The sequence below is a fragment of the Pelecanus crispus genome, chromosome 26 (assembly GCF_030463565.1).
Source record: "Pelecanus crispus isolate bPelCri1 chromosome 26, bPelCri1.pri, whole genome shotgun sequence".
Taxonomy (NCBI): Eukaryota; Metazoa; Chordata; class Aves; order Pelecaniformes; family Pelecanidae; genus Pelecanus; species Pelecanus crispus.
Window position 1 is genome coordinate 340855 of NC_134668.1, and position 21966 is coordinate 362820.

The window sequence follows — 21966 nt, forward strand, 5'->3', positions numbered from 1 at the left end:
TGAAGGGGGTTTTTTGAGCTCAGTTTCTCTTGAAAATGTTAAATTCCTTTTGGGGTTATAGAGGACACAAAATTGGAGCCGCCAAGCCTGTCCAGAGCCCTCAACTGCTTGGGGCACAGCAGCATTTCAAGCGTTTGCCAAGACTTTTGTAAAATGTCCACTGGAGGGGGAAGCATCCGTTCCCCCCTCCCCGGTTCTGACCCTTTCCTGTGCTGGGGCCATGGGATCTTTGGAGGAGCAAAGACCCGGGTTTGTGCTGAGCTGGGGGGGGGGCGTGGGGGGCAGCACTGGCTGCAGCTTGGGGGTGGCCGGTTGGGGGGAGGATGCTGGAGGAGGCCAGGAGGGGAGCGGAGCGGAGCTGGGGGGATGCTGGAGGGGGACCAGGGTGATGCTGGGGGGCTGATGCTGGAGGGGGGTTAGGGGGGTGATGCTGGGGGGGGGTTAGGGGGGTGATGCTGGGGGGGGAGCTGGGGAGATGCTGAGGGGGAATCTGGGGGTGATGATGAGGGGGTGATGCTGGAGGGGAGCTGGAGGATGCTGGAGGGAGATCGGGGGGGTGATGCTGGAGGGGAGGTGGGGGAGGCTGGGGGTGATGCTGGGGGGGAGCTGGGGGTGATGCTGGAGCGGGATCAGGGTGATGCTGGGGGGTGATGCTGGAGGGGCATTAGAGAGGTGATGCTGGGGGGGGATCAGAGAGGTGATGCTGGGGGGGGGGATCAGGGTGATGCTGGGGGAGGGATCAGAGAGGTGATGCTGGGGGGGGGATCAGAGAGGTGATGCTGGGGGGGGGATCAGAGAGGTGATGCCGGGGGGGGATCAGAGAGGTGATGCCGGGGGGGACCGGGGGGGGTGATTCTGGAGGGGGCCACTCAGATGCCGGAGGGGACCGGGAGGCTGATGCTGGGCAGCCCGGGGCTCGGGTGCTGGCGCGGCCCCGGGGGGTTCTGCCGGAGCGGGGCCGCGGGGCCCTCGCCGGGCGCTGCCCCCCAGCACCCCCGAGCCCCCGGCCCTGCCTCCTCCCTCCGCCCGCCGCCTCCTCCCGGCCTGGGCGGGGTTTGGCCCCGGCTCCGGGAGATGGTGGAGCCGGTGTGAGCGGCACCGGGGCTGCAGCCGGCTGCGGCCCCCCCTGGCCCCGAGCCCCGGGGGGGGAGCCCGGCCCCCCCCGGCCCAGCCATGCCCGCCGGCAGCAACGAGCCCGATGGGATCCTCAGCTACCAGGTGGGGGGCAGCGGCACCGGGGAGGGGCTGCCCGGTACCCCCGGGCCGGCCGTGCCGCCGGTGCGGCCGGAGGATGCTCCGTGGCTGCTCACTGCGGCATTTCCGATGGCGGGGGGGTGGGGGGGGCCGGGGGGAGGCGAGGCGTCTGCAAGGGGGGGTGCGTGGGGGGGCCGTAAGGGGCGTGCAAAGGCGGGTGAAGGGCATCTGCGAGGTGGGGGGGTCCAAGGGGGGTGGTAGGTGTCTGTAACGTGGGGTGCCGGGGATGTGCGAGGGGGTGCCAGGCCTCCGAAGGGGGGGTGCGAGGCATCAGCGAGGCATCTGCAAGGCGGCGGGGCGGGGGCGCAAAGGAGGGGGCGAGGGGTGCCCGAGGTGGGTGCAGGAGGGGTGTGAGGAGGGGAGGAAGGCACCTGCACGATGCCTGTTGGGGGGCTTCCCGCTGGGCCCCCCTTCCCTCCTCTTTATCTAGGTGTGACCCCCTGGTGATGCTGCGGGCCCTTTGGAGGGGGGACAAGGGCCACCCTCCCTGCCGAGCCCCACGCCACCCAGTCACCGGAGGTGGGGGCTCAGCCATTGTCCCCACATGGCGCTTGCATGGCTGCGCCCGGTGCTGGGGTGCAGGCGGGAGGCAGCTGGGTGGTCCCCCCTCTTTCAGCATCAACTTGTCCCGGGGAGGGCCTGCCTGACCCCCCGCTGCACCCTGGGACCCAGCTGGAGGAGCTGCTCTCAGTGGCAAACAAGAGGTGGGGAATTAATGAATCTGCCCTGAAATTACAGCTCACGGGAAGGAGTGAAAGGAATTTACATCTGCCCCAGCGAGGGATGACAGTCACGTCCTGGTGATGCTCAGCCGTGACCTGCGTCCCCACCTTGCAGCCCCACTTTGGAGCTCTGGAGACCCCTCTTGTTGCAAGCACCCAGGTCCAGTCCCTGTCACAGCTCAAATCCTGGCCCAGGAGCTGGAGGGGACCCTGTGGGGTGATGGTGCTGACCCCCACGATAGCAAAGGAGGAGCCACGGGGACAGTGGCTTTGTCCGGGCAGGATGGAGATGGAGAGGGGCGAGAAGGGGGTCTCCTGCTCTACCACCGGAGCAGCACCCCACTTTGTTACCCTCATCCCACAACAACACTGGGATCAGTGTTATTAATTACACTTTGGGTGAGATTAATTACATTAATCCTCCCTCCCGCTGCTGGTAACCAGTCTTGCTTGTGTGTGATGGGACGAGGGGGCCGGGATGCAAGGTTTGCCTGCTTGCACGATGCTTTCGGCCTCCCCCAGCACCAGGAGGGCTCAAAGCCAGACCTGAACCTCTGTGCTCTTCCCCATCCTCAATTACACCAAAGGTTCCCCAGGGAAAGATTTTTCTTTCTTAACCAGAGGAGTTGCACTGAAACAGGTAAACTGAGGCAGGACACTCAAAAATCCGTCTTTCTCCTGCTGGGACAAAAAAAATCACAGTAAAATAATAATTTGGAGAAGTTTTCTTGAGATGGACGCGGGGAGAGGGTGCACTGAGCTCGTGACATGAAGAGGTTCACTGCAGACCTTCTTCCTTTGCTCTAGCGATATCTGATTTAATTTTTACAAGTAATAATTACTTTCAGCCTCCTGATAAATTCAGCTTTGAAGCAGCCAGCCTTAGAAAATAGTGAAGTGGAACAATGCTGGGTGCTCCAAAACTCAAAAGTGAGCAACGCAAAGCTCAGCATCCCCTTTCCCAGCCCAGTTTCGACGATTTGATGTTTTCCAGGTGCCTGACAGCAGCGGAGAAGGATGGAGAGGGAAGGCAAACTGTCTGCAAGTGCTGGTGCCCATCCTGGGATGGGATAATTTGCTTTCCGGAGGCATCTCTCCTCCCTGCTCCATCCCATCCCAAGCCCACAGGTCCACAACCCCACAGCTCTATTAAATCCTTAACTCCTCCAGCAGTTTCCTCAATGAAATAACCTTTCCGAGTCCATTCGAGTGGCTTAACTGGGACTGAGTGAGTTTTGAGTGGGCTGGTCCTTCAGTGGCATCTCCGTGCAAGGCTTGCCACGATTTCAGGGATGCAGCAGTGGCCGGGGAAGGGTGGTGGGATGCTCGGAGCGTCCCACCACGGACCCAGAGGTGCCCACTTGTCCCGTTTCCTATGTTGAAGCTTTAATACTAAATAATAAAGAAGTAGCGGGGATCCGAGCTTGGATCACAATTTGATTTTAACTGATTAGACCTCGGTGTCACCTTCCTTCGCCGTGTTATTTTACACCCCGTGTCACCTTTCAGGGCAGGCCGGGCAGTTAACCTTTGTGCCGAGTGGCACTGGGGAGGAAGTTCATTAGAGCAAATGAATTTGCAGCATGGAAATGACGGATTAGCTCAGCTTGGAAAATAAAGTAGAGCTGGAGATAGCTGGAGGAAGTGAGGGGAGTAAAAAATGTCGCTTATCTGGACATTTCCATACCATGCTAGGACTTGGTCTGGCTAATGAAGATTTACTGAAGTACCAAAGGGATGGAGGCCGTGCCAAAGTGAGACCTTCCTGAAATGTCCTGACTTTTCAGGAAATTTTGTTGAAAGTCACTGTTGCCGCGTAATGTGTGTTTTCCTAACGGTTTGCACCTCACTTGTATTTTGGCAGCTTGTGCTTTTAAATACACCCAAATACTGCTTGTGCCTTTCGGCCCGGCAGGATGCGTTTACACCCCATTTCTCTATTCCGGATAGTTTTTGCTCAAAACAGGGCTGGTTTCTCCCTGTCCCCTAAGTTTTACAAGCGGGAGTAGCCTCGGGGTGTATGCCTTGAAGTAACTGCCTGGATACGCATCATAGGTTCTGATTCCATAAACGGCCACTTTTTGTTGTCCCTCGAGTTGGTGCACCCTGGGTGCCACGGAGCTCCTCTTGGTGAGGGCTGCCCTGGTCTCCTGGGGGAATCTGGCTTCCTGATTGATCTGGAGGTTCGATTATCCTCCAAAACCGGTGACTGCCGTCAGGATGAACCGGAATGGGGGTTACAAAATGACATTGCTGGAAGAGTTACAGGTAGCGTGGCTGGGGCTCTGCTGAGGGGCTGAGCATCCCCCAAACATTGGGAAAACTCTCCCCAGAATCCCCCTGGCATTTCCCTGGAGCGCAGAAGGGTGGGCAGGGGGAGGTGCTTTGCATGGGGGAGAGCTGCCGGAGCATGTTTAGCATCGCTGGGCAGAGCACGGAGGCAAAACGGTTTCTAAGAGAGAAGGATGCACTCCGTGTGTTGCCCGCGGGGCGTTTGCAAGCTGTGACTCTCAAATCGCTCCGCTCATTCCCACTCTGACACCCGTGTAACACGCTCGAGCTTGCGATTTTATTTAAATTGCGATTTAAAGCCATTTTATTAAGCCCTTTTGTCATGTACCTGTTCCAAGGTTGGGGCTTGGGTTTTTTTTGGCAAATCCGGAGGGGAGCGGGGTGTGTTGCTAAGAAGGGACGGAGGGTGGCGGAGGCTGTCATCGGAGAGGGGATGGGAAAGCCACAGGCGCGTGATAATCTGGCTGCTGGGTAACGTGGGCGAGTCCCGGGAGCTGGCAAGGAGGTAGCAACAAGTCGGCTCTGAAATTAGTACTCGGGGACCAGTGAACTCACTTCCAGACAGGCGTGTTTGTTCCTCTTGCTCGTCAAATTAACCAGTGAGCGGGAGGCGTGCGCTTTCCCGAGCATCGCTGCCACGCGGTGGCAGGTGATACTATTCAGTCGAAGCAGTAATTTGGGCGATAAAAAGCAGATTTCACTTTAGCGTTTGCAGCTTAAATCATAAGAAGTTATTTATTCTGTATGTTTTTAGTAAGTCTTCATGGTTAATGCATCATTATTAGTACAATGGGCAGCATATGCCAGCGCAGCGTTTGAAGTTTTACTTGAAAATTACAGCTTTGGTTGTTTTGGGCTGTTGCCCAGTGCATGGTGTAGCTCTTGCTTCTTGAATTTCGTCCAACAGCCCTGACGGTTCCCCCAGTTTTCTTGGTATTTTGCTCTTCTTCAACCTTCAGTTTCAGAAATCAAGCAACTGGGTGCAAATCTCGGCATATTTTTTTGTTTGAACTGGTTTTGGTCTCTGTCGTGATGTCAATGGGCTTGCAAAGATGTACCTCAGCAGTTCAATTGTCCCAAACCTTCCTCTTTGTGTCTTTAATAAAGGAATAATTTGAAAACTGATGAAAACTAAAGGGTGTTCGGGCACTGTAGAGTTTTTCTTTGCATAGGTGAACAGATTTTGGTTTTCTTGGATTAGTTACTGTCCATGCAGGCAAGGAAGGAGAAACCAAGCGGTGGTGACGTATTTTCTTTAGTATTTGAGACATGCATAGCAATTAAAACACAAACTGCAGTCTAAAGAGGTGAATAAAGATATCAAGTGGTTCCAGGAGTCCCTTTCAAAGCCACAGTTGCAACTCGAGTGTGAGGCGTGGTTGGGTTTTTATTTCTTTGAACACAGCCTGGTAATCCCCTTCCCCAGCTCTGGTGGCAAGGGGAAAAGAGAAGCAAAAAGCCTTCTTTCTGTTTGCTCCTGTAGTTCTCCTTTGGCTTTTAAGGCACAAATGCTCTTCATGCAGCGCCGGCAGTGGTGTTTCAGCCGAGGAGGGCATTAGCTCTCAGCCCTTGGCTTTTGCAAGGGGAAAGCTGATGTTTTCTGTGGAAAGCATGCTTGCACCGAGGGAAGCCGAAGCCTGGTTGGGCTGAAGGTGAAGCTTCATCCTTGCAGGTTCTTGAGGGCCTTTGGAGGTTGTTGGTGGCCATGTCCTGTGGCCAAGTGCCATCTAGTGAGTCCTGCAGGTATCACGTTTGGAGGCTGAAACTTGCTGTGATCAAAAGTGAAGTTTTGGGGTTTTTTCCCAGTTTAGAAATCCTTTTTTTTTTTTTTTTTTGGAAAGGAACCACAAGAACAAAGCAGGAGGTTTTTTTTTTTTTTTGTCTGAAATACTCAGCCCTCTCCCCCTGTAGTAAATACTTCCAGACTCACATCGTATACAATGCAGGTGATGTTATGGGCTGTTTTATTTGGGTATGGGAAGAAAAACCTCCTACAAGTCTGTGTTTTAGGGCCATGCCTGGAGGAGGAGGCATGCAGAGGCGTGATGCTCGTGGACTCACGTGGATGCAGGGGTGGATGATGTCCAGGAGGGTGTACGGGTGCTCTACACACTCAGCCCCAACTTTTACCTTCTTCTCATTGCTAAACAGAGACATGACGAAGAGGCAGTGATTGACCAGGGAAGAACGAGCAACGTGGTCAATATTCACTATGAGAAGGAGGAGCTGGAAGGTGAGTCTCTGCTGAGATCCTGGTAGAGGGGCCACCAGCCCAGCGCATTTTCCCATTGTGTGAAGTCCCTACAATGCCCCTTGGTCGGTGTAACATCGTGTGCAGCAAAGCGTGCTGTGCTTCTTAATAAAGCAGCACAGTTATTTTCACATTTTTTAATATTACGGTTTTTAAACAGAGGGAAGAAGCCTCTGCAGAGGCCGCGGCGCGAGTTTTAGCCATGGGGCTAGATAATTCACAGCTTGTTTTCTCGCAGAGGCTGCTCCTGGCTTGGAGAGGTCAGGAGAATAATTTGATGGCTGCAGATGTGGGGCTGTGATTTTCTTTTTTTGTTCTGGAGTTCATTATCATGGGACTGATTTGATCTTCTCTTGTCACCTTGTGCCATACAGAGATTTTAAAAACAATGACCTTCTGTCGCTGCTTAATGAGCAAGTCTGAGTGTTGTCCAGCTTGAAGCTGGAATTTGAGAAGAGGTTCAATACTTTCAGGGCACTTCTAGATGACCCAGAGCCATCACTTGTTGCTCTGTTTTTTGCAAAGTTCGAGTAAAATAGGCTTGGAAAAAAAGATCAGTGAAAATAAAATTAAGAGAAGCTGGTGTTTCTCCTGGGATTTAACCGTGGCTTAGCGAGGCACTGGCCGCGTCAACCGTTGCCGCAATACTGAAAGTGCTGCGAATGCCGCTTTTTCGCAGGCCACCGGACCCTGTACGTGGGCGTGCGGATGCCGCTGGTGAGGCAGAGCCACCGGCATCACCGACCCCACAGCCAGAAGCATCGGAAACGGGAACGGGAGAAGGATTCTGCCCCGACGGGGCAGGGCTACCACTGTAAGTCCCGCTGCAACATTCACTAAACTCCTTGGGGTTATGTGGGTGCTGGGGTCTTCTGCAAGCAGGTCCAAGCTAGTTTGAGTGACTTGCTGTTCTACCGAGGGAAAGTGGCATTATTTAGCGAGACCCTCGTTTTCCAAACTTTTCTCTTTTTTTTTTTTTTTTTTTTAAAGGCAGTTAAATGCATAATGGATTTAGGCTCGTCTTCCTTAGAGGGATCCTGGCTTTAAAAATGGAAATGTGGGGAAGGAAAGCTGCCCATCCTTATGCAGCGGTGGAATAGATGCTTCTCCTTCTCCGTGGCTCTGTGCAAGCCCGGACAGACCCAGGGGAGAGGGGCCAGCCCAATATTTATGGCTGACCTGGTGCCAGCCCAATGCCCACTGTGCATGTGAGTGTGACAGGCTGTATTCAGGCGTGGTAATGGGACAGGGCTTTGTCTTCTGCCCCAAGACACCCCATCCCAGCGGGTGCAGTTCATCCTTGGGACCGAGGAGGACGAGCAGCATGTCCCCCACGACTTGTTCACTGAGCTGGATGAGATCTGCGTGAAAGAGGGCGAAGATGCCGAGTGGAAGGAAACGGCAAGGTAAATCCCTGCTGCCAGCTGCAGTGGAAGAGGAGTCCCCGGGCCATCAGTGCCCGCGGGCTCTGCTTTCCGCTCTCTGGGACACGAAGCTTTTGCAGCTGCAGGTGCTGATGTGAGGAGCCTTCTCCTCTCGCTACCCCGTAGCTCTGTTGAAGGGGTTGCAGAGCTGGGGCTGTTTTCTTGCAATGGGGCTGATCGCACTCGATGTCCGCAGGTGGCTGAAGTTTGAGGAGGACGTGGAAGATGGTGGTGAGCGCTGGAGCAAGCCCTATGTGGCCACGCTGTCCTTGCACAGCCTCTTTGAGCTGAGGAGCTGCATCATCAATGGCACGGTGCTGCTGGACATTTGTGCCAACAGCATTGAGGAGATTGCAGGTACTGTGGGCAGTGCATCCCTCCGGGAACGGCTGAGCTCAGTTTGCTGTGGTGCCCTTCACTCCCGAATCAAACCCTGCCCCAGTGGCATGTCCTTTTCCGGAAGTCCCACTGTGTTTTTAAGTTGTGAGTTGTTTTTGGATGTAGACTGGGCATGCAACAGTCACACCGGCTTTTTCTTCCGATATGGGATGCTTTTGAAAGCAATTTGTGGGGTTAGAGAAGCGATTAGAGAATATTCTCCAGCCATAAAGGAGTCTCTGTCAGGGCTTAGCAGGCTGCTCTTAGAAATATGGAGTCTGCGTAAGAACTGAACCTGCTTAAATAAACTATTTATTACAAGCCATTTCCTCACATTCTTTTTTTTCTTTTGCCTTAACATCCATGATTTAAGAGTTTTAAAGGCAGAGTTTGTCTGGCAGATGACCAAGCAGTGTATTTCCGTGGGGAAGATAATTGAAGTTAATTGAAAAAGCAGCTTTGGAGAAATTATCTTTGACTGGCAGGTCTCCATTCAGCCCTTTCAAGAGCTGGAGAAGTCAGAGCCGTTCTTAGCACATTTCTCCCTGGGCTCGGCAAATTGCAGTCAATCGGCCAAGGAAACTCTGGGAAAGTCTGTGCTATAGATTGCTTATAATTTGGTTAAATGTGTAGAGTCAGACGGAAAAGCCAGATCGGGCAAGAAAATTGCATTATTTAGAATGGGAAATAATTACCTTAGTGGAGTGATGAATAAGCACTTGGATGATGTTTTTTAGCAAAAGAAATTTCTTGCTTTCGCTGCAAGGGCTGAACTGTATTAAAATGTCTCGCTAAGCAAGGCTGAGCCCACATTAGAGTATCCTGCGTGGCACGCCCTTCCCTGGGGGCTTCAGGGTTGGGACCTGGGGGCGCGTTCTGTCTGACGGCTTCATTTCCCTTTGCCATCCCCAGATATGGTCCTGGGCCAGCAAGAACAGTCCACAGAGTTTGACGAGCGCATGCGGGCAAAAGTTCGAGAAGTCCTTTTGAAGAAGCATCACCATCAGAATGAGAAGAAAAGAAACAACCTTCTCCCCATTGTCCGCTCGTTTGCTGATGTGAGCAAGAAGCAGTCGGACCTGCACTTCCTTGACAAGCCAGGTGAGGGTTCCTGCAGGGTTTGGCACCAGGAGAGGGTTTCTGACAGGTTGGCACCAGGAGAGGGTTTCTGACAGGTTGGCACCAGATGAAGGTTTCTGACAGGGTTTGGCACCAGGTGAAGGTTTCTGACAGGGTTTGGCACCAGGTGAAGGTTTCTGCAGCGCTTTGGCCCCATTAGACTTGTCCTGGCAAAGGAGAAGCATCCCAATTGCTCCTTGTCCATCTTTCTGAGTGTCTGTCTTTTTCCTACCAGCCCAAACACTCACTCCTCATCCTTCTCCCACCACTGCAGAAGCTAAAAATGGGGTGAACCATGAGACCAGCGCAATGGATTTAAGCAAGGTGAGACTCTCGTAGCTTTCTTACGCCTTTAGGGCCAGATTTACTCTTTCAAACTTGGCTGTAGAGTATGCTGCAGAGTCCTGTGGGCTTTGCTTTTGGGGTAATTGCCTGAAAATTGCTTGTCATGCCCAGGCGGAGCTGCACTTCATGAAGAAAATTCCCACTGGGGCTGAAGCATCCAACGTGCTCGTAGGGGAGCTGGATTTCCTTCGCCAGCCCATCGTGGCATTTGTCCGCCTGACCCCGGCTGTCCTCCTCTCGGGCATGACGGAAGTCCCCATCCCAACAAGGTCTGAATGAGAAGCACAAAGTTTTTATTTAAAAAAAACCCCAACAAAACAACATTAAATCACATGCATCAGTTTGGCATCCCAAGGGAACAAGGCCAGTGGGAGCAAGCACGTTTCTCCCACTCGCATCTCCTCACCTTTGTTTCTCCCTTTCCTGCTGTATCTTTTAAACCCACTGGCCAATTTTAATGAAAGTTGGCCCAAAAATTAAATTTGCGATTGGTTTTGATGAATTTCAAATTCATTGCGAAGTCGGTGAGCCTATGTGTCCCCTCTCAAGCCATGCTCTGGGCGGGAGCTCTCGGGGATTTCCTTGGGTGCCCTTTGAGCAAAGGACATATTCTTCTCTCTCATTTTGTTTTTCTTGCCCAGGTTCCTGTTTGTTTTGCTTGGACCAGAAGGAAAAGCCCATCAGTACCATGAGATCGGCAGGTCTATGGCTACTATCATGACGGATGAGGTGTGATGAGATAAGAGATATCTCTTGGGTCATTTTTGGCTTTCTTCAGCTCTCCCTGTCTCTGTAGTAGTGAGGAAGAGGATTTGCTCTCCCAGCTGCTCACAGCTCTCCAAATAGCCCACCCTTCATTTGCACCCCAAAGCAAACATGCAGATTTGCATCACTCCACATCCTGGAGGCTGAAATCCCACCTGGGGTGCATCCTGCACCTCGTCCCTTGCCCCAGGGTCCCCAGCACGCTGTCCCCAGTGGTGACATTGCCAGGGCCAGTAAAACTTCTCTTTAAGCAGAAGGGTATGGTGTGCCATGGGGGATGGGGGCCTCAGGGAGGAGATGATTACAAGTACCACAATGGACAGGTTTTTCCTTTTGGGGGAATATTTCCTGCCATTTCCAGGAGGAAATTTGTGGAAAATTATTTTGCATTTAGCCAAGAGCTTATTGAACTGGTTAGGACATCCAAGATGGGTTGTCCTTACACCAGGTTGCCTCCTATCTGCAGGTTTTCCATGATGTTGCCTATAAAGCCAAGAACCGGGCTGACCTTGTGGCCGGCATCGACGAGTTTTTGGATCAGGTCACGGTCTTGCCGCCAGGAGAGTGGGATCCATCGATCCGAATTGAGCCCCCGAAAAATGTCCCTTCACAGGTGGGTGCTGCGGCAGAGGGAGGCGGCAAGGGGGACGGACAGGACGGCAGCCCGGCTGGGGATGCTGTTCAGGGGCCCAAATTCACAAGGTCCCAGTTTGACACAGTCACATACCCAGACCAGAAACAAAACAAATGCATATGTTTATCTTATTTCCATTTTAACAGGAAAAAAGGAAGATGCCAGGAGCTCTTGATGACAATGCTTCTCATAGCAAGCCAGAGAAACACAGTGGTCCTGAACTGGAGCGGACAGGAAGGTCTGAGCTTTAACACTTTGGGTTTTTTTCTGTTTGCCTCTAAAATCTGAGCATGCACCTCCCTTCTAGCAGGTTTTTGGGGTTAGTTGGTTCAGTGAAGGGGCTCCACATTACCAGCTTGATCCTTTGGGCTGGGCAGGTGGGTGATCTGGGCAGCTGAGTTCAGCCACAGCATCACTGCACACAGGTTTTCTTGATTTGGGGTGGAAACAGATGTGTAAATACCTCCAGGTAGAGCCCTGATGCTTCTCAAAGCAAGGGACTGTTGCAATAAGAGGGGATAGGCTCTCAGGTTAGGTCCTTCTTTTTGTTGGAGGGAATTTTTGTGTGACTGAGTTTCAACTGGGTATAAAATGGGTGAAGGAGACTGCTTCTTTTTAGCAGTGAAAGCTCTTCTGTGCCTGTGATTGTCCTTTTGCAGCAAAGAAAACTCAATGTGATCTTCCAGGAAGCTAGTCTATTTTTTTTTTTTTTTCCTTCCTCCAGGCTCTTTGGAGGTTTGATCCTGGATGTGAAGCGAAAAGCCCCGTGGTTCTGGAGCGACTTTCGGGATGGTCTGAGCCTGCAGTGTCTGGCGTCCTTCCTCTTCCTCTACTGTGCCTGCATGTCCCCTGTCATCACCTTCGGGGGACTGCTTGGGGAGGCTACCAATGGCCACATAGTGAGCACCTCTCTCTGTCAGGTGGCATGGGGGAGGATAAAACTCATGCAAAAGTCCTTTGCTGCAGTGAATTTGCTTTGTTTCCCCCCTGCCCCCCAGTGATTTATTTACTCAGCGCTTCCTCTCTTCCCCGGACAGAGTGCCATGGAGTCGCTGCTGGGCGCATCCATGACCGGTGTGGTGTATTCCCTCTTTGCTGGCCAACCTCTCACCATCCTTGGCAGCACTGGACCCGTCCTTGTGTTTGAAAAGATCCTCTACAAATTCTGCAAGTAAGGCTGGCTGCCGTAGCTGGTGCTGCGAGAGCCTTCAGAAGAAGGCAGTAATGGAGAAAAGATGTTTTTCTTAGTAGTAGTTGTTAGATTTAAGTTGTCTTCTGTGTCACAGACACTGCACGCTGCTGCTTTGGTATGTGATGATGCAAGAGCCCTTGCTCTCTGAAGGGGCAATGATGGGGTCATTTGGGGTTTTTAAGGTTAAAGTGAAGCAGCAGGAGGAGGAGAAACCACAAGGATGTGGATGCACAAGGAAGATGAGACAAATCACTCTGGTTTGGGAATGAGGGAATATTTGCTTTCCTCTGAGTACAAAACCAGGCAAAACCTGATTTTTGTTGGCAGTGGAAATATTTTGCCCAATTATCCAAATAGTTTTCTGCTAAAATATTTTGAGTTTTGATGATTTTATTGAAAAAGTAGAAGCTTTTCATGTGAAATTTTCCATGACAATCCTTTTGTTGTGATGACTTTGATCCTTATTACACCCTTATTGCAATTAAATTTATTATTAAGCCCCAACTTGCTGGCAGCAGGCGACTGGGTACAAAACCAGCTGGTTTCAGTGTTGAGGCATCAGGGTGATGTGGGAGAACAGCACCTTCCACAACAGGGACTTGACCTCAATTAGCCTCCAAGACGTTAACACGAGATAATTGCTAAATAATGATAATTAAATAATTGGCCTCTCCTCCTGCAGATCCACACCCTGCACCACAGCCCTGAGGCTGTCTGTAGTAGTACACGGAAACTGCATTTACCATCCGCAGCCTTGACATGCTCCTAAATTGCTCCCAATTTTCCCTGAAGGAAGGCATGGCTCTGAGCCTCTTGCTGGCCTTTCCACCCTTCGTTTTGTTTTGGTTTCCTAGGGAGTACACGCTTTCCTATCTCTCTCTGCGGGCGTGCATTGGGCTGTGGACCGCCTTCTTCTGCATAGTGCTGGTGGCCACGGATGCCAGCTGTTTGGTGTGCTACATCACCCGCTTCACCGAAGAAGCCTTCGCCTCCCTCATCTGCATCATCTTCATCTATGAGGCTCTAGAGAAGCTGAGTCACCTGCGAGAGACCTACCCTGTACACATGCACAGCAAGCTCGACCTCCTCACCATCTACTAGTGGGTTTTTCCCTCCTAAAATGCCGCTGTGCCTTGGCAGGAGCTCAGGGCTGCACCTCTGTCACCTTTCCCTTACCCCTGTCTTGGCTTCTCTCCTCCCAGCTGTAAGTGTGAGGCACCGACCCATCCCAGCAACGAAACCCTGCGTTTCTGGGAGAGCAGCAAGATCAACACGTCTCGTATTGCCTGGGAAAACCTCACGGTGACTGTAAGTGCCCCGAGCCACTGTTTCCTCACGTGACCTTGAAGGCCACGGCCACGGGGTCCAGGGGCATTCGCATGGTGCAAAACTCAGAGCCCTTCAGGTGATGATGGGCTTCAAACAGTGCTAGCGCTACTCTTGAAAAGTCATTGCTTAAATCTAGTGCATGGTTTTAACCTGCTTTGTCCTGGGAAGGAGAGTCCACCTTGTCCAGCCCACCTTGTCCCCAACATTGTGGGTAATAACTGTCCTCCTCAACCCTGTTGCAGGACAATATTTCTGACTAGGAGCAAGGTTAAGTGGGTGGTTTGAAAATTGTAGCAGTTGGAGGACTTAAGTTCATGCTTGAAGGTAGTAATTGGCTTCCTTAATTGGTTCCTAATAACTCCAGGCCTTGCTTTCAGACAGCGCTGTCTGTAGGTACATGCATAAATTTGCATGTCTGAGCAGCCTCTCGGGCTGTTGTGGCTGGAAGCAGAGCCTAGGCGTAGGATGGGCAGCTCTTATGGACATCTTCATCTCCTCTTGGCCATGTCCTGTGAGCCCTCCACTGGGAAGGGACGATTTGTCTCTTCTCCTTTCCTATCACGGTTGTCTTAGCCCTCCTTCCCTGGTCCCTCTTTCTCTATCCCCAAGAGTTTCCAGCATTTCTTTCCCCTCTGGTGTTGTCTTCAGCCATGGTTACCTGACATTTAAGCGGAGGATGTGCCATGGGTCTGTGGTATGACGTCCCATCACATCTCATCTCTCCGCTTTCCTCTGTATAGTTCAATGTGTCACTTGTTCAGCTGCTGCTGCTCATTGAATATAAATCTCCATCAGCAGCAGCAGTCACAAGGTCATGGATCTTGGACCAAGATCCTCAAAAACCCCCTAGTTATCTGAGGTTTCCTTGCTGCATGTGCACTGCCTTTGTGTCCTGATGCTCTGTTTCTCCAGGAATGTCGGTATTTGCATGGAGAGTTTCAAGGACCTGCCTGTGGACGCAATGGCCCATACACACCTAATGTCCTCTTCTGGTGCTGCATCCTCTTCTTCTCCACCTTTGTCCTGTCAAGCTTATTGAAGAAGTTTAAAACCAGCCGTTACTTCCCAACCAGAGTAGGTAGAAGATGGTGGCCAGCAGCAGTCTCCACACTCATTTCCCAAAATGGCTTTCCTGGAGCACTAAGCAGTATTTGCCACCACTTGGTCAAGCTGGGAAACATTGACCTTGAAGGCCAAGCTCTCCGTCAGCTTGGATGTCCCTCACTCATTTCCATGAGTGCAAAACGATTGTAGCATTTCCCACCTGCCTCGTGACCTGCTCCAGAGCAGCTTTTTTTTGCTCAGGCAGCAGGAAATCAGGTCTTCCAAAGTTATTTTTTTTCACCTTCTGTTCATTATGTGCTCAAGGGGAAAGTTGATTCAAATGAGGAGCTGCCATAGAAAAAGACACCATTTCTTCCTTTTGAGGAACAAATGATGCCTCAGTGCCTTATTCCCATTTTAGCTGTGAGTGTGGCTGTAGTGGCAGACATCTTTTTCCTTATTTTTTTAATTTTTTTTTTAAGGTTTGAATTAAAACAACCCTTTTCCATCTAATTAAACTTTTTTAATTGTCTAACACCAGATCTCACAGGGACAAACACAGCAACAGTATCTAACCAAGGGATTTGGCTGCATGTCCTCAGAGTGGTGGGATTTTGTTAACCAGCCTTAATGTTGTTGATGCCCCCAACTTTTCCACTTCATGTTATGGCTCTGTTTGCGATGCCCCTTTCAGTGCTGGTTTCTTACCCCAGGTACGGTCCACAATAAGTGACTTTGCTGTTTTCCTCACCATCGTCATCATGGTGCTCATTGACTTCATGATTGGGATCCCATCACCAAAGCTCCACGTCCCCCATATGTTCAAGGTAACGGGGTGTTTTGGCATGGAGCTCGTTTCAGCCCTTGGGGATGCCACACGGTGATGTCAGGGCAGGACAGGGCTGAGTCTGGCAGAGATGCTGGTGGTGTGACCATCTCCTCTTCCATCTCCAAGTGTATCGTTTCCTTCTGGAAATGAGAAGACCGCCCCAAAAGTAGATACCTACAGGAGAAGTATCTTTAGGTGCTTGCACTGAGGACACTGGCACTGCTGAACCCCATGTGAGAGGGTGGCATGAAGCCAGGGCTGGGAGATGCTCTGACACAGGGATGGAGGGAAAATCAAAGCCAGTGAAGTGGCTGGGCTGGGAGATGATCCTGATGTGTGTGCTTTGTTGCAGCCTACCAGAGATGACCGTGGGTGGTTCATCAACCCCATAGGACCCAACCCTTGGTGGACAGTGCTGGCGGCGCTCATCCCAGCTCTGCTCTGCACCATCTTGATATTCATGGACCAGCAGATCACTGCCGTTATTGTGAACAGGAAGGAGCACAGGCTGAAGGTAAGGGGCTGCAAGAGATGACCCCATCCCCAACCCACTCTGGGCTGCAGGTATGGGGAGAAGCTCCTACTCCAAACGCTTTGTGAAGGCATTGGTTTGGGACAATGTCAGGCTGCGTGGCAGGATGCTATCCTGGATTAATGATGACACAGGGAGCAAACGACAGGGGAGTTCAGATGAGCAATCTTTCAGAGCAGCAAATTAATCTTAGAGCAATATAGAAGAGTGTTTTTGTTTTTAGAATGTCAGCACCAGCTGGGAGAACAAACCGTATTGAAGAGCTGCCAGGGATAACTCAGAGTTGCATCTTATTTGCAAGTGGTGGAAATTTCTTTATGAATGAAAAAAATAGTGTGGTGGGGTTTTTTTTTTTTTTTTTTTTGAGAAGCAGATATCACACAAACTCTCCAAATCCATTTTCTCTAAACTCCTGCCAGATTTTCATCCAAGGTGCTTACACAAAGACTGGATACATCCTTACTTGTTTCCAATTCCTGTTTTAAATTTTCAAGAAGTTGACTTGAGCTCAAGTAGGGTTTGAGTCTGACTTGCGACGTTGTCCTTGCTCTTGTGCTGTAGGATGCTCTGTTTCTTGTTTTGCTCCCTGCAGAAAGGATGCGGCTACCACCTGGACCTTTTCATGGTGGCCGTGATGCTCGGAGTGTGCTCCGTGATGGGGCTGCCCTGGTTTGTGGCGGCGACCGTCCTGTCCATCACCCACGTGAACAGCCTCAAAGTAGAGTCTGACTGCTCAGCTCCGGGAGAGCAACCCAAGTTTTTGGGGATACGAGAGCAGAGAGTCACTGGCTTGATGATCTTTGTGCTCATGGGCTGCTCTGTCTTCTTCACTTCTGTGCTAAAGGTAAGAGGAAAATGCAAAAGACCCAATAACCACAAGCTTTTTGGATGTTATACAAAAATAGTCCACTCTCTCCAGGCCTGAGCAGTTGTGGAGCAGAGGAGAAGGTGATCGCAAACCTTGGGCCTTGACCCACGGTGGGAACCAGCCTCGGTCATGCTTTCCAGCCCTTCAGATCTCAGTTTGGTGGGCTTGAGGCAGGCGAGCAAGACAACTGCTTTAATTTTCAGGTGTCTTTCAGGCCCACCTGTGTTTATGGGTTACAATTAAGCGTATTCAGACCAGTACATCTGCTCTCTTTCAAACAGGCAGCACTTTATCGGTTGCAATTTGTTCCCCCAAATGCCTCAGAACAGCTGTTCCTAGTAGCTAAACACACTAAAATCATCTCCATGGGCTTCCTTGTGTGTTCCTCCCACAAAATAATCTCATCTCTAGGCTAAAAGGAGGCACGTTGTTTTTGCGTGTTGCCACAAGAATATGTAGAAATGGTTTTCTACCATCACAGAACATGGGATATGGTAGCATGGGTGAAATTACCTATTTTCCTCCAACCTTTCTGGAAAATAGGATTATTCTGATGAAATGTAACTCAAAAATTCAGCCTAAAGCAGAGCATTAGCTCACTCACGCACAAAATCTCTACTGGTTAAAATCTGACAGATTTCTAACCATGTGGAAACTGGGAAGGCTTTAGGCAATTTTAGGCAGTGCCTGCAGAAGAGGGTGGTAATACTGAACATGGAATTTAAAAAAATAAATTATTGCATTCTTTTTTTCAGTTTATACCAATGCCTGTGCTTTATGGTGTCTTTCTCTACATGGGTGTGTCGTCGCTCAGAGGAATTCAGGTATGGACTTTTTTACAGTGTGCAGCATGTCTGCTCCCTGGTATTTCATCTCCGTAGAAGCAGGAAAAAAACAGTGGCATGGGGAAAAAACCTCTCCGAAAGGAAGCAATGAAAATACTTTGTGTAAGAAAAAGGTTGGCGGAGGCACAGGAGACATATAGGGCTGGGAGGACCGGGCAAGTTCAGCGCGCTCTGTTTCATGGTTTAGGGTAGGTCAGTGTTTGCTTACGTGAAAATGGGGAATTCAGCGCAAAGGGAAGGCAATTTCTGCCACTGGGGGAAATCCTTGCTGCGGGGTTCAGCGGGCTAAGAAATGCTAATAATGGAATAACGTGGAGTAATTGGAATTTGGTGAGCAGCTCTCATGGGCAAGCTGATCTATAGATGGAGCGAGGGGAAAGTGGGTGCTGCTCCCAGGAGGAACTTAGTGGGATCCACAGTTTCTCATTGCACACAAGATCCTGAAAACTCCTTCCATGTCTCAGAGCCAGAAACTTTCTGTGGTCCCAAGGTGGCAACTTCTCACTTTTATTTTGCAGTTCTTCGATCGCTTGAAGCTGTTTTGGATGCCGGCAAAACACCAGCCAGATTTTATCTACCTGCGGCACGTCCCCTTGCGAAAGGTGCATTTCTTCACCATGATCCAGCTGATCTGCCTCGTCCTGCTCTGGGGCATCAAGGTGTCCCGTGCTGCCATCATCTTTCCCATGATGGTAAGAGCCGGCGCCGCTCAGCAGCGGGATGTTTGCAGCGCTGGAGTGAGATGTAGCATCATCTCTGCCTCACCGTATCTTCCCTCTTATTCGTGAAGGTTTTAGCTCTCGTTTTTGTCCGGAAAGTGATGGATTTCTGCTTCTCAAAGCGAGAGCTCAGCTTTCTGGATGACCTTATGCCAGAAAGTAAGAAGAAGAAGTTGGACGATGCCAAAAATGAAGCCAAAGAAGAAGAGGTAACGCTTGCTGGGTGCTCAGGGCTGGACGTCTCCCTTGGACTGTGAGATTGCCTGTTTCTATCGCAGTTTGTCTTTAAATGTTGGGGGAAGATCAGAACTAAATAGAAATAGATCCTAATAACCTGGATCCCACATCTTAACCTTTTTTTCCCTAAATTAGCAGTGAGCTTAACAGTTGAATACAAGTATAATTTTTAAAATTATTTTTTATAATAAAGATTATTATTATGGAAAGATTTGCTCATAATGGTGTTTTTAACCCCTCCAAAATGTTTGGAGTGAAAGGTCTTTACCCTGCTGCACTAATAGCTAAAGCTGCCACAGGTCAAAAGGAGAGGGCAGCATGCAATGGTTTTTACTGGGTGTTCAGTTTATCTCCACTTTGATCAAAGACAGAGAACTCGATTTGTCCCTTTTTACATCAGGAGTCCCAGAAGATGATGGAAGCTGCTGCTGCAAATTCAGTTCAGCTGAAACTGGGGAAGACCAGCAACTTGGATATCCCAAAGCAAACCAGTGACAGGTAAAGCCCCACCAAGTGCCAGGACCCCCGGCAAGATGAGTTTGAAGGTGTTTGGCACAATTTCCATACTTGCATCTTTATTGAGCATCCCTTAGAAACCAGCAGTCAGCTTGGTGGGAAAATCAGATTTATGGGCAGGGCTGCAGGAGGTGATCGCAGGGCTCTGACCACAAGCAGAGTGGCTGCACAACGTGCATTTGACCCCCAAAACTTGCATCATTGGTGACTTTACGTTAGCTGGAGATCCTCGTACTTAAAAATGAGGAGTTGCGGGCATGATCTGTACCAGCAGTGGCTTAGGAGCCCACTCCAGGGCTAAACACCGGCAAGAGCCCTTGCATGGAGCTGTTGCTCTGCAGCTCTCAGGCTTGCCTCCCAAAACTCCTCATGTAGCAAAACCTCCCGTGCTTATGCTGAGCTTTGAGTCTCCGGGCCCCCCTGTTCCTCTTGCTGATGCTAGTGCACTTGGAGGCATCAGTTCCCATAATCACGGATTGCTATGTAAAATACTTATTGCAGGGCTGATCCTTCAGAGATTAATATCTCGGATGAAATGTCGAAAACGACCGTATGGAAGGCTCTCACTATGAACACAGAAACGCTCTGAATCTGGGGAGGAAAGAGGTAAAGGGTTGCATGTGAATGTGACTGTGCTCCTCCGCAAGCGAGGGTGCATGCCTCTGGTTTTCCCGTGCTTTGGCCGGCAGTGCCGAGCAAACGGCCTGTCCCTGGGAGCAGGCAGCAAGGACCGTGGCGTGCAGACCAGCTCCTCCCTGCTGGGTGGTCCCACAAACGGGGCTGAATCGGCAGCGGCCGGCAGGTCTTTCTGCTGCTGATGCTCTCCCTCTTTTTCTCTTTTCTTCCCCCCAGCTCCCCACCCCCCCACCCCCCCTGTTTTCATATTTAGGAATTTAGGAATCTTGACTTTGAAGGAGAGGAGTGGGAACGTGACTCAGGGATGTGCCAACGCAGACACGGGGAGAGACCCTTTTTTTCGGTTGGAGGATTCCCATTAAAGCCATGCTGATGTTTTCAGTTATCCTTGGTGTGCTTCAGGCATTCAGTATTCTCTAGACCAGCAAACTGAGGTGCACATCACAGTCAATGGGAGTTCGGTGTTGTTAAGCCTCCGTGTGTACGTGCGTGTGTTGTTGCGGTTTTGTAGTGGTAGAGGGACTGCTACCGCTTTATCATTCAGTGCTATTTTTTTAATATCTAATTCCTCCTCTCCTTTCTCTTTTTTTCAAATATAAACTCTGAATGTACAAAAGAATTTTTCTGTTATATTTGACGCATTCTCCACTTTCGTCTTTATCACGACCAGGTTCTCGGTCTGGTTTGGGCTCCTTGCTTTAATTCACTTTTATATCTCTTACTGGTACAAGAGGGATGCCCTCCACGGCGGGGCAGCGTAAAGAGCATCCAAGCAGTGGGGCTAAGGCGAAGGAAAAGCATTTGCTCCCTGTGCTTCGGTTTTACATCTTTTCTTTTCTTTCTTTGGCTCTGCCATCAGCCTGGAAGCTGCAAAATGCAGAAATGCCACCTTCTTGTCCCCTGGCTGTGAACTGAATAGAAAGAGCGCTTAAAATCAAATAGCTTGAGTACATGGTATGGTCATGGAGTGGCCAGGTGAGACCTGGGGCTCTGTGCCCCTGGGCTGCCCCCTCCGTCGTGCCTCCGCTTTCCTTCCTTTTACCTCCCTGCAACTCCGTGTAGTTTTTTCTTCACCCCTGTCCTTGCAAAGTCTTTTCTCTCGCAGGGTGGGATCAACCGGGAGGAAAGTGGGAAGATGCCTTTTCCTCCTCCCTTTCCCTGCAGCTTTGCAGGAAGAAGCTGTTAAGCAAAGGTGGTTCTTGTGCTCTCTTTGCATTTTGGGGGTTGTTGGGCTGTGGTGCCGTCGAGTTGGGTGACCGTGGAGCCTGGGAGCAGAGGACAACCCAGAAGAAAAGGTCCCCTTGCAGCTCCCCACCTTGCCGTGGGCTCAGGTGGCTGCAGCCGGTGCCCCGTGCCCAGCGGGGGCGGGGGCTCGAACCCTCCTGCCACCGGCTTCTCCCATCCCCTGCCAGAGCCTTTTTGTGCATCAAACCAACCCAAAGCGATGACAGCACCTCGTTGCTCCTTGCACACGGGTGGGGAAAAGAAAATACAAAATTGCTCTTTAAGGATGGAAGCGGCACATCGCCAAGCAGGGCCAAAACCAGATGGCTTTTATGGGGTGGGGTCTTGCAAACGATAGTTTGGCTGTTGCCAGCGTGGCATGGTGACTGGCGGAGGGGGAGGAAACTGGTGTAGTCCTTCAAAAAGGGAAGGCAAAAAAAAAAACCAAACTAAAAAAGGCTTGGAGGAAGGGAAAGGTGCAAAGCCTGAGTTTTCTTGCTGCTATTCCTCCGTGCTGCCCAGCCGCGTCCTGTCTGCGCTGCCTCCCTGCTCCCTCTGCCTGGCTCCGAGCAGGAGATGCGCTGGCTGCTCCGACACCGCGTCTCTCCCTCCCCGAGGGAGACGGTCCAGGGGGAGAGCCCTGATCTCACACCATTTGGAAAATAAACTTTACTTCCCATGGAGGTAGAAGCATTAAGCCAGTGAACCACACTGGCTGCAGAGCTGGGTGGTTGTGGTACCAGTCCTATTGCTGCCCTGCCCCTAAAATGGAATTATTTGGCTTCTACCGCAGGACAATTTTGGTTTTTCC

The 21966-nt window shown here is 50.9% G+C and overlaps 1 protein-coding gene across 1 annotated transcript; it reads left to right on the forward strand.

Annotated features, from left to right (window-relative positions):
- Nucleotides 1-1173: 1173 nt before the first annotated feature.
- SLC4A8 (solute carrier family 4 member 8) lies at nt 1174-19884 on the forward strand. The gene is made up of 24 exons (XM_075725032.1): nt 1174-1218; nt 6420-6501; nt 7199-7333; nt 7790-7925; nt 8140-8300; nt 9234-9422; nt 9676-9764; nt 9897-10054; nt 10427-10514; nt 11017-11163; nt 11331-11422; nt 11909-12083; nt 12222-12355; nt 13231-13476; nt 13579-13684; nt 14618-14779; nt 15463-15576; nt 15931-16092; nt 16703-16954; nt 17734-17802; nt 18342-18515; nt 18614-18751; nt 19180-19277; nt 19797-19884. Exons 1-24 carry the CDS (start codon nt 1174-1176, stop codon nt 19882-19884), a joined length of 3240 nt encoding a protein of 1079 aa, XP_075581147.1.
- The last annotated feature ends 2082 nt before the right edge of the window (nt 19885-21966 follow it).